General features: G+C 42.0%; 1 protein-coding gene across 3 annotated transcripts in view; it reads right to left on the bottom strand.

Moving 5' to 3' along the window:
- Window positions 1–1730: 1730 nt before the first annotated feature.
- ARHGEF28 (Rho guanine nucleotide exchange factor 28) overlaps window positions 1731–17040 on the bottom strand; it is a 229529-nt gene continuing 214219 nt past the window's right edge. For all 3 annotated transcript variants that reach the window (XM_083151902.1, XM_083151903.1, XM_083151904.1), the window contains 6 exons: window positions 16593–16690; window positions 14734–14772; window positions 14047–14094; window positions 13122–13601; window positions 11102–11366; window positions 1731–4400 (listed from right to left, as the gene is read on the bottom strand). In XM_083151902.1, the coding sequence (XP_083008028.1) occupies window positions 4234–4400; window positions 11102–11366; window positions 13122–13601; window positions 14047–14094; window positions 14734–14772; window positions 16593–16690 (1097 nt within the window). In that variant the 3' untranslated portion in view covers window positions 1731–4233. The remainder of the gene's footprint in view (window positions 4401–11101; window positions 11367–13121; window positions 13602–14046; window positions 14095–14733; window positions 14773–16592; window positions 16691–17040) is intronic.

Below are 17040 nucleotides of genomic sequence, written 5' to 3'. Positions count from 1 at the left end.
TCGTGAATAATCTGTACCCTTCGGGTCTAATAGGATCGACCCCTTAATGTTTAAATTATCAGCCAGTTATGTTGCAGGCGTGTGCTTGGGGTGGGGTGCAGTGCTTGTGTTGCTAAGCTTAGCTAGGGTCTGCCTCTTTCCACACACTGCAAAACATTTTTCTTTTGGAGGTGTATTCTCTTGTCCAATACATTTGCATTAAGCAGCCCATACACGGTCCGTTTAATGGATACGTTTGGGACTTAATTAGCACACATCGGATCGGATCCCTAGTGCATGCAGTGTGCATGCACTGCGATCCGATCCGATGTGTACCTAGTACAAAAAGTATGTGCAGCACATACTTTTTGTACCGTACTATGTGATGCGCGGGAGCGCGCATCGCATAGTACAGAACGGAGCCATACACAACGGACCGTGTATGGGCTCCTTGAGTCTGACCTACCCTAATTGGTGCCTCAACATGTTGCAGCTGGCTGTACTTTCTTTCTGCCACCATACTTAAAGTTTGTTCTCAATAAAAGGTTGACTGCTTTTAATAGCATCTCTAGATGTAATAGGAAGTTTATGAATTACAAAGAAACCCCTTTGCAGGTAGATGGGTGGCACTCCGGCGACTTGAAATAAAGTGTTGAAAGGTGAAAAACTTTTTATATAGTTTCGAGAAGCTTTATTCTCTTCATCTCATCAAGCTTCTTGAAACGTTCATCTAAAAAGTTTTTCACTTTCAATTTATTTTAGAGTGCCAATGATCCTTTTGTGAATCCTACTGGATGGATTAAATATAAGGACATTATTTGTAAGTAATTTTTGGACAACATGCGTGTATTTGATTTATTCTATTTACACGATATATAGGACTATTTTAAAACAAGACTGAGTGCCCAACCTGTAAAGTCCTTTGCTATACTTTCAACACTAAAGACTGACCAAAGCTCAGTGATGTCACTGGTGCCTACCGTGTTTTCCCGATAATAAGACATCCCCCGAAAATAAGACCTCCCCCAGATTTTGGTCATGTGTCCAAAATAAGACCTCCCCCGAAAATAAGGCCAATTCAAATTTCAATCCTGTGGATTGCAAACAATAATTACTAGACCCCTCTAACCTCCGCTAACCTCCAGATGATCTTCAATCACCTCTGAGGTATTTAGAGACTTCCAGCTTCTACAGATGCCGCTTTGCTCCCGGTCCCAGGGATGCATTGCGGGAGCCGCGTGACGTCGCCGCGCACATCACGCGGCTGCAGCAGAGCGGCTGCAGCAGAGCACAGAGCGCTGGCGTTGATGAGACAGAGAGGAGGAGAAGTGTGTAAAGGAGGCTATGGTACGTTCCGTCTCTTTAACTGGGGGCATGTTTACAAGGAGCACTGGGGCATGTTTACAAGGAGCACTGGGGCATGTTTACAAGGAGCACTGGGGGCATGTTTAAAAGGAGGACAGGGGCATGTATTAAAATAAGACCTCCCCTGAAAATAAGGCCTATGGTGTTTTTTGTGGTTTGAAAAAAAATAAGACCGTGTCTTATTATCGGGGAAACACGGTAGTGAATGCATTGAGTGTAGGAGATGGCACTACTTAATTCTAGGTATGATAAACAATTCCAGTCAATTGCGGGTAATACCCTTATACTATTTTTGAAAGCTTGTTACAATATTCTTCCATGACACATCAAAAAATAATTGCCACACATTATAAAATATATGTGGAATAATGGAGCACAACACATAATCCATTTATCCAGTTTGCTTTATTTAACGGTAGTGATGTTTTTGTGAGAAACATGTGCAGTTCATCCCATCTGTGACATCAGCAGCCAAGTGCACATTCACCGTATGTGCCTGGAAATACAAGGCTTGCAACTCGTGCCAGACAGATAATGGAATGAAAAAAGGTCTTGCAACCCATTTATCTCACATTTCCAGAAACATATGCGTTTTCTTTTTCTATACTATTTATACCACTGCTGCAATAGCTAAGTGATATGAGGCTGCTGGACAGTGTTCTCTGAGCTTATACACATAAGAGGTGAATGAATTGATTGTTTCAAAGCTTGAAAACTAATCTTCATCACGAATAAGAACAGATGTGCTCCTGTCAGCCCCACTTCCACACAGAAAATACTACCTTTTGTGTTACACCACAATTCTAGAACAGCAACTATTATAGCATAAATGAAACCCATTGACTTCACACAATGGCTGGAGACATTGGGAGCTTAGTGCATATTCATTAGAATATTACCCGAAAGCAGTTAAGAGCGGAGGGACCTGCCTAACAGCCCTGAAAGCACAGACTCACCTATGAGACTCGTAGTGGACTTAAAGCACAAATTCAGATTTTTTTTTTTAAATTCTTCAAGTGATAATACACTAGGGTGTATAAGAAAATATTGGTGTGATTGTATATATCCTGTATGCTGAACACATATCACTCAGGAGATCAGATTGTGATGGAAGAAAATGACATTAACAGGCTCATTTATCAACGAGTGATAAAACTTGAATATAATGAATGGTACTTTAGCCAATCAGCTCCAGTCATGTATTTTACAATGATAGTTAGGAGCCCAACTGACTGGAGCACCATTTACCTTCTACAAGATTTATCATTTAAAATGAGTGTTGGCACTTGTTGATAAATGGGCTCCTTAGTGTACAGAGTAGTTTGACTTATTGCATGTATCTGAAAACCTAATACTGATGTATTTTTTATTTTATTTTTTTGTATACCAAGCAATAAAGAATTTGGCAAACTTTGTAATGCTAGAAAAAATAATTCTACCGTGATAAATATTAATTGGCTGATTGATATGAACATAGATCTATCCTCATATGGAGCAAAAAATAATTAAGTTAATCCGAGGCGCTGACAAAAAGCAATTTATTAAATATTGATGTACAGTGTGACCATTCTAATTCACAGGCCGGCTTCCTTTAAAAAATTACACTAAATAGTACAGTTAGAAAAATCATTAAGATTAGTTGATTTTTTAATATTAAGATGTGTATTTTGTCAAAATAGTTACTAATATTTCTCTTTCTAGATTTACAGCATCTATAATTTGTGTTCTCATTTTGTTTTATTTTTAAAAATTTAAGGACACCGGTTGCATGAATTATAATTGTCATACTGCATGTTTATATTTAATAAATGTTTATTGACAGCACTTGAAATTTACTGAAATTATTTTTGCTTTTTATTTTTTGGGGTGGCATTATTCCCTACATTTGCTTTTGAAACTGCAGCTCATTTATATTGTGGGAATGAAAGATTATATATATAGTTTTACTGTGGTCCATTGTTCACACAAGAGATCAGTGCTAGATTATTACCTTCTTGTTTGGTTATCCTCATTCGGACCTGTTTTTGCCTCTACAGTCACATATACATTTTGTCATTAGTCCTTTCAACATTAAAGCCAGTATTTTACTTTGATTATTTTAATGAGAATGTTGCCTATGCAGTTACTACAAACTAGCATCACCACTAAAAGATCAGGTTTTAATTAGTGCTTAATGCTTTAATGATGTCACTTTTTTCTACCAAATGAATAGGCAAATATTGGATCAGCTGAGTGGGCAATTGACGCACGTAGATTTTTGATGCAGTACTCCCATAATGCTCGTAGACAGAGGACACATCGAGAAGTATTTCTTGACACTGCAGATATTCGGCATGTTCAACAGAATGTAATCATTGGTCACTTTGAAAAGGTTCTAAAGCAGTGAAAGGTAATTTACAGCATGTACAAAAGAAATTATAATAACTTAAGTGTTTTCCACAAGAAAAAAAAGTTTAACCCTTAAAATATAAAGGGTACTGATAAAGCAATCCCTAGGACCAAAGTTCTTTAAATATTTTCTTATACAAACAAAGGCCACTAGACAGCATTACATTTAGTCCAATGAACAATCCATGAAACTCCCGTGGACTATAACAGCTCTGTATCAAAAACTCAACTGAAAGTACTGAATATAAGTTTATTGAAGAGCCGTTGAGGCATTACTAGCCGATCGTAGTCATGGTTGCGCTAGGCCGATTTCAGTCACTGACCAGAATGACTGCCGATGTCACCAAAAAAAAATGGATTTTGGCATCCATGTGCAATATTTTAGCATCACTGCCAATCAATGGCAATTCTAAACAAAGATAAAGTGATTGAAAATGTACAATGTCTGATCTCAGTTCCACCAGCAAAGAGAATTATGGCACAAAAGTAGTCTTCTCCCGATCAGATGTAAACAATATTCTCTTCCACGCAGCCATTCTCTATGTCCTTAGGAGTGTCAGTATGGTGTGTTTGCGATGGTTGCAATGACTGAGGGGTCCCTGCATTTAAATTATGTCCGGATGAAGACAGTAATGTCCCACAGAATATGACATGGGAGGCGTTAAGATCTGAAACACAAGACATATTATTATTAAAGTAAAAGTTGTAATGTGAGATCTTACGAGGATTACTACATAACGGGGAACATAAACTATAGTTCATATATAAAAAAAAACACCTAATATACTAACCTATAATTTTACAAGCATTAAATGCTATAAGCCCATACAGGAAAGTATGATCTAATGACTGTACGAAATTTCATTTTGGCTAAAGTAGAATCGAATTAACTGCGTATACCGCCATATCTGGTATCATTAGCTGATCAGTTCCAGGACGTTATACTTACTCCCAATTAGAAAATACGAACCAAATGTGGTATTGAGACATTGTTAAAATATGCTTTTACCAATGTCAAAAATGTTTCAACAGAAAGAAATACATTTACTTTTGTTTTCAATTATGCCCCAGTTTCCTCCTCCGTCCATGCTTTTGGCTGGATACCTTAGGTATTGATGTGCACACAAGTGTCTTTGTACACCCATGGAAACACATGAAAGGAACATGAAAGGGTTGGAAAGTAAGCTTATTGATCTCTGCAGAGATTTCTTGCCTTCCTGTTGCATACTTTCCTGGGCTGTTTTTAAATGTGAAAATATTGGCACTTCCATTGAGACTTATAAAAAAAAAAAACTTATCCGACTACAAAGTTTTCCTGTCTTTGTTGGAGGTGTGAATATGATATGTTTATGCTCCTTTCAGAAAGGTCACGTTATCGTAGACCATTACTATGCAGACTAATGGGGGCCCCGCTTCAGATTGTCTGCTGAGTCCAATAAAGGAGCATGCCCACATTCCAATATATAGAGGCACCAAGGTACTCCATAAAGTGCATAAGGAGAAACCAGCTAAGAGGGTACTACGCTTCCAACCAACCATTATTTTAGGAACATCCGCTTATTAGTTTAAATCTCCATTGGTTTTCTTCTTCAATACCTATCACTTAAGCCTCATTTCTAATGGAGGTAATTATGAGTGTATGACATCCGTGTTCCACGTCACTTGTGTTTGTGCATATGAATGTTTCTATTGCAGCAGTCAAAGCGCACTTTCCTGAACACCCGCGGCTGGCAGGGAAAAGGGGCGTGGAACCGAAGATCTACAGTAATGCATAGATAGTCAACAGGTCAGCCAGCAAAGCGTTGACAAGGTCAAAAGGTCGACATGCAAAGTCGACCATTTGGAGAGTCATTATGTATGTTTTAGCATATATGACAACAATTAGTGTACAGTGTCCCCTCACCCCACTTCAGGCAAGGCTGGCTCACCCGGGCTTCCCCTTTGCTCGCAATTGTAGTCCACGTGGATGGTAAATGAAGCAAAAGTTGATTTTGTTTAAAACAGAGTAGTAGTTAATGGTTCATTTTCAAATCGGGTAACAGTATTAAGCAGTGTACTTCAGGGTTCGTGCTGGGACTAATTCTCTTTAACATATTTATTAATGATCTTGGGGATGGTTTAGCAGCAAAGTGTACATTTTTGTGGAGGACATTAAACTATGTAGGGTTATAAAATCAGACCAGGATGTCACCACTTTACAGAGGGACTTAAGCAGACTGGAGACTTGGGGCCAGATGTACTGTACTAAGCTAGAAAAGTGATAAAATGGAGAGTGATAAACCACCAGCCAATGACAGGTAGGAGCTGGTTGGCTGGTGGTTTATCACTCTCCATTTTATTACTTTTTAAGGCTTAGTACATCTGTCCCTAGGGCTGATAAATGAAAAATGAGATTCAATGTAGATACATGTAAGGTCATGCACAGAAACCAGTGCACTTCATATAAAGTTAATGGAGAGTTAGGTAAATCGCTGATGGAGAAGGACGTAGAGGTCCAAATAGACAATAAACTTAGCTGTAGTGCTCACTGTCAAGGGGCAACAGCTAAAGTAAAACAAAACTCGGTACTTGTTTCCTAGCACGGCCACAATCGGGGGTAATCGTGTACCTTAACTTAAGGTACACGATTACCCCCGATGGACCCGATTTCCTTTGAAATCAGGTCCATTTTGCCGTCAAAGGCAAAATCGGGTCCATTGCGTCGGTTGGGTGCATTAACATGGCACGCGACGCGACCGACGCGATGCACCCGATTTTCCCATAGGGTTCAATGTTAAAATATTTTTAACATTGTAATCGCGTTCATCGCGTCGGTCTTGTGCCATTATAATGGCACAAGATGCGATGGACGCGATTAAGCACTTTTTACATAGCTAACAATGGGAAATGGGCCAATATGGCCCATTTCTCATTGTATATGCCCCCTCCCATTGTGAAAGTCACCCCACGATTGACGCCAACCCGAAGCGTGGCGAGCGCAGCGAGCCCGCGAGGGGCGACGGTACGCGTCCTCCGACCTTTTCATACCCCTACTATCCACGTCGGCATGGAGTTGAGAATATAAAGTGTGGCGAGTGCAGCGAGCCACAGAGCCCGAAGCGTGGCGAGCACAGCGAGCCCCGCGAGGGGACGTGTATACCTGTGAAGTTATACGCGTCCCCTCACGGGGCTTGCTGCGCTCGCCACACTTTATATTCTCAACTCCACGCCAATGTGGATAGTAGGGGTATGAAAAGGTTGGAGGACGCGCCCCTCGCGGGCTCGCTATGCTCGCCACGCTTCGGGTTGGCGTCAATTGTGGGGTGCCGCTGAGGGGGTTAAAATTGGGGTCTGGGGAGACTTTTACATTGAATCCAATGTAAAATAGGGACCCTATTCACATTTCAATCAATGTAAAAATCGGGACCATCGCGTCGGTCGCATCGCATGCGATTTGGTCGCATGCGATGCGATCGATGCGATGCGACCCGATCAACATCGGTGTGGCCGTGCTAGGAAACAAGTACCAAAAACTCTTGCCTGCATTGAGAGAGATATAAAGGCTAGGGATGACACTGTGCTATTACCACTGTATAAAGCTTAGTAAGGCCCCACTTGGAATTCAGTGTGGAACTGGAAAGGGTTCAGAGAAGAGCAACTAAATTAATTAAGGGTTTAGTGTCGTTGGACTATGGAGAATGGTTAGCCAAGTTAGAAATGTTTGCGCTGGAAAAAAGGCATTTAAGGGGAGTCCTGTTAATATCTAGAAATACATCAAGGGACAATAAAGAGAACGGTCAGGTGCTCGGTTTACCATGAGGTCTATGCACAGAACACGCCAGCATTCACCAAGGTAAGAAGAAAGTAGATTTCATACACCCCAAAGAAAAGGATTCTTCACAGTTAGGGCAGACCCGAGCACTGTTCGGAGCTCAGAATGAGGCAAATCGTCATCATCGCGCCATCGGATATCACAAGATCTGGACTTAATATAAGTCACTGTCATTGGTACCATCTTGATTCCCGCACTTGATTGCAGACAGCACGAACGTGTCCCGTGCTGTCAGCTACATGGGGGCTGTAAGGGCCGCTACTATGGGGGACACCTAAGGGGGACACCTATTGTAAGGGAAAGTACTATGGAGGACAACTGCTAAGGGGAAAACAACTATGGGGGACAGCTACTAAGGGGGAAACATTAAAAGGGTACCATTATGGGGGCACCAGTCAGGGGCTAATAAATGGGGATTGCTGTGTATTTGAAAAAAATATTAATTATATTTTAAGTTTATAAAATACAAAATATTTTTCGTTTTACTCCTGTGCTGCCCAGTGTGCCGTACCAGTCCAGGGGTGCCCCATGTGTCATGTATAATTCCAGGGATGCCCCATGTGTGCCATATAACGCCAGGGGTGCTGCCACATGTCGTGATCTCTTCTACACTTTTCCCCTCTAAACAAATCTCTGATGCAGAATGAAAGTGCAGGTTGAGTATCCCTTATCCGTGCATCCCTTATCCGAATTATTCCAAAAACCGTGGTTTTTGGAATCATTCAAATTTTTATTTTTTTTAACCCCCCTAACCCTCTTTTCATACTTACCAAGTCCCAGGGCGTCCACAGCAGGCCTCCGGCATCTTCTCCAGGGTCTCCAGCGGTCCCAGGAATGCCTTGCGTGAGTGTGCGCGCGCGCCGGTGACGTCACCGGTGCGCGCGCACACTCGCGCAATGCATTCCTGGGACCGCTGGAGACCCTGGAGAAGATGCCGGAGGCCTGCTGTGGACGCCGAGGGACCACCGAACACCATCAGGGGACAGGTAAGTATGCCTAAAAAAATTATTCCAAAAACCGAAAAATTCCCCTATCCGGAATGCTCGTGGTCCTGAGCATTTCGGATAGGGGATTCTCAACCTGTACTTGCATCTGTAGTGTGGAGGTATGGGGTGGGGATTTAAAAAAAATTAACATCTGTCCTTATATCCACCGTTCGCTCCCGTTTGGCGCACCAAATTTACACCAGAGACACAGAGTCAACACACTGCGAGATAACCGCTCAATGCTTTCCTATACACAGTGGGAGCAAATTAGACACAACCTTTGCTACATATGTCTACGTGAAACTCTTTACAGAAAGAGAAAACATTAAAGTGTATATATATATATATATATATATATATAGTACACGTACACACACACACACACACACACATCTATATATCCTGTGGAACATCTGTTTTCATAGAGCCCTCCCTGACACTGTATTACAATAGACAGACACTCACTGTAACAGCATCCTGCACTTTTATAAGACAGATTGGGGACCAGAAGAGGTGATGGAACGTGGCTGTCCTGAAATACATCCAAGTGCAGAGTTCCAGGAACATTTATTGCAGTTCTGAGGCTGCTGTTTTTTCTCTATTCAAAACAGCTCTTGGATGGTGGAACAAAAAAAGATTCCTGAGTGCACTTATTATATCTAGCACAAGACAGCAGCTGAGCAGGTAGAAAAGGTCACCCCATAGCTACAGCTGGTCTTACTGCAGTACATTTAGCATTTTATATGTTGAATATATTTGGCGCAGGCACAGAGCATGAGAACACGAGCAGAAACACTAAATGCAATTCCTTTGTAACATTCTGCTTACAATGCGGCATAAGTGACTGTTTAGACCAGGAGTCAGGCAACTTTACCTTCAACCCCAAAATATATTTAGATACGCTGATGTTACCCCCTTGATTTCAAAGGAAGGAAATCATAAAATTGTAATACACACTGTAACCCCAGAAATGAATGATATACGCTGCTAGTACGGTACACAGCCTGGCAGCCATTGATGATGATGATGACCATGTATGGCTGTGTGGGTTACATAATTTGTACCACACACAGCCATTACATGGCCATCATCATCATAATGATGAGGTAATGGACGGTCGCACTGCCGAGACACAGTCGGGCAGGCATATACTGTAGATTCATACGCATGCTGGCTGTGTCCATTACCCCCAGGAATTTCATTTTTACCCCATTTGGGGTAATTTACCCCTGGTCCCTGACCTTCGTATAGACCAGGGCTGGGCAATTGCGGCCCTCCAGATGTTGATGAACTACACATACCAGCATGCCTTGCATCAGTTTCAGCATGGCCACATAGCAAAACTAATGCAAAGCATCCTGGGTTGTGTAGTTCATAAACATCTGGAGGGCCGCAATTGCCCAGCCCTGGTTTAGACTTTACTACAATGAATGTTCTAGAGGTTTCCAAACTTTTTTTATGAATAACAGCACCCTAGAGTATTTATATTATTATAATTATTATTATTATTATTATTATGGCATCCTTTCTCATTGAGAAATACTGAAAATACATATCAAAATAACTATAGATCGTTTTTGGCATCCTTAGCCTGTTACACAGTGAGGGACAGAATTTGCTTTATTTTATAATTGGCAGCTGCAAGCAATGGTTATGGAATCCTACACTATATAATTAAAGGCTAACTGCTCCTCCCCACTATATGGCTAAACGTACAGACTAAAGTCCCATACACGCTGGTCCACTTTCACGTGAAAGCGATCAGTTTACTCGTTTGAGCGGCTTGCAGCTAAAAAGCCGCCCAGTGTGTTACGGGGCAGCAATGAGCGCTGATGCACACCATTGCTGCCCTGGCCGCTCATGTGCTGGTATTACCAGCGAATGAGCGGCACAGTGGACGGCTTTCCATAGTGTCCTGCTATGGACCAGGGGTGTGGATTTTTCGATAGACAGTCACAATAGGTTGTCGTGCAATGTCGACATGAGCCAACATGAAATCAGTCAAAATGGTGAAAAGTTCTCCATGAAAAAGGTAGACACGTGAAAAGGTCGACACAAGTGACATTTTTGTTGACAATCACTGTAACTCATACGCCCGCCATGCTTTGCTCTCATAGTCCACGGAGGTGGTAAAATATGAAAAAGTCCAAAATAAGGACAAAAAAATGTGAAATACTCATGTCAACCTTTTATGTGTCAGCCTCTTATGTTGACGAATTGACTGTCTATCTAGACCAGTGGTGTCAAACTCATGGCCCTCCAGCTGCTGTGAAACTACACGTCCCAGCATGCCCTGCCATAGTTTTTGGCAATCCATTATATAAAATCTGTGGCAGGGCATGCTGGGAGGGCCATGAGTTTCACGCCACTGATCTAGATAGTGTAGATCTATCAACCGGAACCAGGTGACCAGTTCCCATTGTTTCCTGACTTACGACAACCCTCCTGGTGCTTTTAGTTAGCACAGGGAACAAAGGGAGAACATTTTTCTCATGGAGCTCTATTGAGAAAATAGGCAAAATAAACAATTTCTCTGAGCGTACGACCCCACTTCATGTAGCACGTGCTTTACCATTATTACAGGCGTCTTTACTGTGCCGGGAGGAATTCTCAAGACTCTGCTGTCGGGAAATTAAGGCGCTCCAGGGTTCATTAGCGATGTCCACAGAACTGTTCGTAGAAGTCTCTACAAAGTCAGAGGTATTGTCCACGTGGGCATCGGAATAGGTGGAGTTTGGAAGTGCTGTAAGGTTGCTGAGCGATATATGAGCCAGGGCATTGCTAATATACACAGAGTCTTCATTTTGTAAACTGTCAGGCTGGGAGTTTCTTACACCCTGTTATATGAAGAGAGAAGCGAGAGTGAGCTCAGCCCTGCTGTTTACTAGGCTTAGCACGTCTACTTTTTTCTAACACGTTTCCTCATAACCTCTGTCCTCGCTTTATTAAACTTGCAATTTCTGCTTCGCCCGTGCTGTGCTAATATAAAGAAATACCTTTTGATTTAAGCTCGGGAAAATGCTTTATGCGCCCCTTAGTATAGTATATTTGCACATTGAATGACCTAAGCGTACAGTTAGAGAACCATAAACACACTGCTGTCTTTGAAGCACCCAGGTATTTGTATTGTGAAACGGCTCACAAGACGCCTGATAACAAATAGGCCATACATGGATTCAGCACACAAAAATACATGGAAATTGCTTAATCCCCTGGACCCAATAAAAGTGCATTAGGTAAAAATATCAGATACACAAACTGTTCCTGGAATTATTTATTGCAAAGAAAAAAAAAACAGCTGTGGCAAAAACTGCTCTTTGAAGCAAAAACCAGATATATAAACAGCATAACTTGTAGAAAGTTAACTATAACTACCTCTAAGGCATTGTGGGATATGCCAGGGATACAGCTGTGTACACACTAAAAGGTGCACACACACGGAATGATTTGAATCACGATGTGGGCGTTCCCGATCAATCTGAACGACCACTCATTCCGTGTATCGTTCACGATGCACGTACCCACGGGTCGTTAAAATGGGTCTATTCATGCATGCAGGAAGATCGTAGACCAATCTTTTGTGAAGTGTTTCAAATCGTTTCGTGCGTACTCGTGATGAACAATTTGATACCATCGGTAACGCTATCGGATCATTTCCAACATTGTTCTGTGTGCATGCACCTTAAGCTGCCCTGTGCCTTGCACGCACCAGATTATATGACTAAAGCCATGCCATGTATCCATGTATGAGAGACACTTAATTAAGATATAGGTATTAAAGTCTGAAAAAAAATTGCTACTCATGCGCTTGTTCCAAAATGATGGATCAAGGTGGACACATCTGTATATCAATAAATATAAAAAATATAGTACCTGGGCAAAATTTAGGTGGGTGTGGACCAAAGGGTCAGCAGTGACTAGGGAGACAGTCAATAGCTCAAATCCAAAAAGATCGATATTGACGCGGTCAACACATGAAAATGTTGACACCAGAGCACAGAGACCCCCCCCAATTAGTGTAGCGCTTGGTTTGCTATGCTTCAGACCTGGTCCCAGGCAGCACTACCGCAGCGCTTGGCACACTATACCATTCCCACTGCAACCCCTATGGATACACAGTGGCCCTTATTCAGATCTGATCGCAGTACAATTTTGTTCTCAAAATGGGCCAAACCGTGTGCACTGCAGGTGGGGCAGATGAAACATGTGCAGAGAGATTGAGATATGGGTGAGTTATTTTGTTTCTGTGCAGGGTAAATACTGGCTGCTTTATTTTTACACTGCAATTTAGATTTCAGTTTCAACACACCCCACCCAAATTTAACTTTCTCTGCACATGTTACCTATTCCCCTACCTGCAGTGCACATGGCATTGCCCATTTTGAGAACAAATTTGTACTGCGATCAGATCTGAATATGGGCCAATATCTGGCCTACTAACTTGATAGACTACACATGCTTTGTCCCCCCAGACTAAGTATTGCAGTTATTTTATTGTTCCCGAAGTTCGTTTTTATTATTATGTAAGACTCTTCTTTCATTGCAAGTACAATATGAAAGATATATTAATTGGTTTATCTTACAATAGCTACCTCTGCTTTATGGTGTGGATAGAGCGCTGGGAAACTGTTCGGGCAAGTATGCTTCCAGTGCTGGAGAAACTTGCTTTGCACGCAGAGCTCCTCTCTTTCCTTCTCCACCAGCCTCTGGCCTTCCTTCAGTCTCTCCACATTTTGTTGGAAGTCCTGAATCTGCTGAGTCAGTTCTTCCCTTTTCTCCTCCAGCTGGTGCTCCTGAGACTGGCACTCTCTCTCCCTCTGCTGGAGCAGGCTCTCCTTCTCCTCGCGTTCCCTTTCCTTCTGGTCGCACTCCCGGGTCCAGCGCTGCTGTTCCTGATGAAACTGATGCTGAAGTTTGTGCAAATTGACCACCTCCCCGCGGTGCTTTTCTAAATGGCGGTATTGTTCCTGTAGGAGAGACCCGCGGAGAGCAAATCCCTTGCTGCCCGGCTCATGGTCCTGAAATAAGGCCTTATGGAGTTCTATATGGCTGTCTTGCATGGTTACAGTAGCCTGGCAAATGAAAGAAGAATACAATTAGTCTAGAATAGATGTAAGCACATAAAGAATTCTCATAGTGTATGCATGTTATATATTCACTAAACAGCGAGTGTGTGGGCTGTAGCAGTTACAGTATGTGCCACCTTCACATTCCGGTTATAAAATATCCAATACATATATTATGTTTATGTTCCCACCACAACCCTCTAGTGTACATTCTAGCACCTGCATCTTCCAAAACCCGCACAGTTCCTCTTCCCTGCCGGGGTGGTGCTCTCTTCTATGATGCATCTAGCACAGTGTGATCTGTATTTCATCACTGATATGCAGACCAGACCTGTGCTAGAACCACCACAGCAGAAAGCGGCCCAGACAGGGAAGTAAGATGCAGGGTGATAGAATGACCACTAACCTGCCATGGTTTTTTATGCAAAATAGCACATCACCCTGTACACACCTGTATACTGTACAAGAGACGGGTCAGGTTTTGTATCGTCTGCAAGACCTATGGGAAAGGGGGATAAAAATACAAAAATCTGATAGCAATCCAATCACCATAAGCAATTTTTATACCTTTATAACATGACTCATCACAGTATTCCACAAAAACGTTATATGTAATTTAGATAAGGTATGATGGTAAAAATACCAGCGCCTCCCGACTGTTCTCATTTTTGGGTGCAATATTTAACTAATCTTCAATTAATTGACTTGGCTGTGTGTGTATTTATTTATACTAAAAGAACAGTCGCTAAGAGCGATTTTTAGCGGATATTTTGAGGATCGCTCACAGCAATGTTGGAACTCAAAGGGTTAAATCACTTTTATTGAAATCAAGGAAACAGAAGCCCTTCCAACTACCCTCTATAGGCTCCAGTATAGATACTGAATGGCACAGAGCAGTAAGAACATGGACAAGCTTATATGCAGGTCCTTTTATTTTCAGCAGGAATGGTGTCCCTGACCCACACCGTAACTAGGACATAACCAGGAACCTATGCTTACAGAAATAATAGCGCTGGTTAGAGGTGTACTCGTCTGTACCATGTCTTAAACCATGCACAACATATCAGGTATCTCATACTACACATACAGTACCGCAATAGATTATAAATACAAATAATGACATTAATGTGCTGGTTACCTCTTCTTGCTTATAGCCTGAGGACTGTGCAAATTCAACCTAGAAGAGTAAATGGATAAATATGTGAAAATGTATTAACTACAGACTATGGGGGGAACCCAATAATATGGCAGCAGCTGGCACCCCTGAGAAAACATAGAAACATAGAATTTGATGGCACATAAGAACCACTTGGCCCATCTAGTCTGCCCCTTTTTAAACATGTTACCTCAAACCATATTTGATCCTTATTTCTTTGTAAGGATATCAATATGCCTATCCCAAGCATGTGTAAATTGTACTACTGTATTTGCCTCTACCACCTCTGTTGGGAGGCTATTCCACTTAACTACTTCTCTTTCTGTGAAGTAATTCTTCCTCACATTTCCCCTGAATCTTCCTCCCTCTAGTTTCAGTGCATGTCCTCGTGTTCTGTTGCTCCTCTTCCTGTGAAGAATGTCTCCCACCTGTACCTTGTTAAAACCCTTGATATATTTGAAAGTTTCTATCATGTCCCCCCTTTCCCTTCTCTGCTCTAATCTATACATAATAAGACCTTTTAGTCTTTCCTGGTACGTTTTGTGATGTAGGCGATGCACCATTTTAGTTGCCCTTCTTTGTACAGTCTCTAATGTATTTATATCCTTCTGGAGATATGGCCTCCAGAACTGAACACAATACTCTAGGTGAGGCCGTACCAATGACCTATACAGTGGCATTATTACTTCTTTCTTTCTACTGCTGATTCCTCTCCCTATGCAACCAAGCATCTGACTTGCCTTCTTCATTGCTTTGTTACATTGCCTTCCTGCTTTTAAGTCCCCTGAAATAGTGACACCTAGATCCCTCTCTTCCTCAGTAGTTTCCATTATAGTGCCATTTATACTATATTGAGTAAGTGTTCCGGTATATCCTGCATATCACATAACCCTACAAATAAGACTAATTTCCGGAATAAAAAAAAGACGCACACGAAGCCACAAAGTGTTTGTAAACGCGTTTGGGACTAGGTGCGACCAGAAGTGCTGTGTAACATGACTGCAGCAACAACTAGAGAGGACACATCTGTATGCTTCCAGCACTGGAACCTCACAAAGAACCTTCTATGGTCTATATATATGGAGGGACATTCCTGAGATAGAGTCATATATGATTTACAGAGCCATCGGTATGCTGCGAGTGCTGCTCAGGAGTAATAAGTGATCAGTGTCTCACAATCTCTGCACTTCCCTGCGATCCCCTATTAAGTCCTTCTATCAAAACTCAATCATTGTGCTTCAAAAGACAGAAAAACTACGTCAGTAACTGTATTAGAAACAGATGTAGTTGATTATATATAATTGCCACAGAAAACATTCATGCAGCTGAAATACGGCAATGTCATTCAAGTTTATAAAGCAGACCAATAAGTTAGTAATCCTGGTCCTTAAATCAGTATCAGCTCCGTTACCCGGCTTGTCAGTAGGTAACTGCTGCCCTATGCACTATGAACCACAAGCTGTTTCTGAATCCAAATAGCATGGTCTTTGAAGGTAAAATCATTTATTGTGCTAGTCAGCAGGCATGGTGATGTAGCGCCACCTAATGGTCAATGGAGTATAATGAACACCGTCCTGTATCTGTGTTGTAGCACTATGCAAAAAATGCCCAATAGATACTATAATATTTTATGCAGGATAACTAACTTTATAACCATTGAACTGTACATATGCAGATGATCACTACTGCTTTATTTTATATAATTCATTTGGATTTCTGTTTGGGGTTAGTTGCAGCCTCCCATCCCAGCTGCTGTGATACTTGGGTATTCGGCAATTTAGACTTTTTATTAGCACTAATATTCTGTATACACTTAGAAATGTAGTAAAGACTCCAGTTACCTTTTCTTCAGGGAAAGACATGTCCACATAACTCTCTGCTGTAGAATTACTGAAATCAGCATTACATGGACCCCCTTCTCTTACATCAGGAGACATAGCTGAAAAAAGACCAAGCAAATAAGGATTAGTATAAAGCAGCACACTGATGCTGCTTTCAGACCGCATAACTGGCTTTGACCCTGTATTTGAAAACGTTTCCAAAAACGGGTCTGCCAGATAAAACCCCTTTCACACCGCAGCTCTTAAACGGTATATTACCGTTTAAGTGCCGATTTTTTGACACTGGCAGACCCGCTTTTGGAAACTTTCCAAATACAGGGTCAAAGCCAGTGCAGCCTTCAGCCCTCCCCTCCGTGCAGCTCCCCCCTCCCCCCCCCCGCACGCGTGTGGACCCCGCGCATGTCAACACCCCTCCCCCCCGCGCGTGGATCCCGGCACTGCAGTTCAG

This window comes from Crinia signifera, chromosome 1 (assembly GCF_055691185.1).
Source record: "Crinia signifera chromosome 1, ASM5569118v1, whole genome shotgun sequence".
Classification (NCBI taxonomy): domain Eukaryota; kingdom Metazoa; phylum Chordata; class Amphibia; order Anura; family Myobatrachidae; genus Crinia; species Crinia signifera.
The sequence above is the reverse complement of the archived record's forward strand: the minus strand, read 5'-3'. Positions and strand labels throughout refer to the sequence as shown.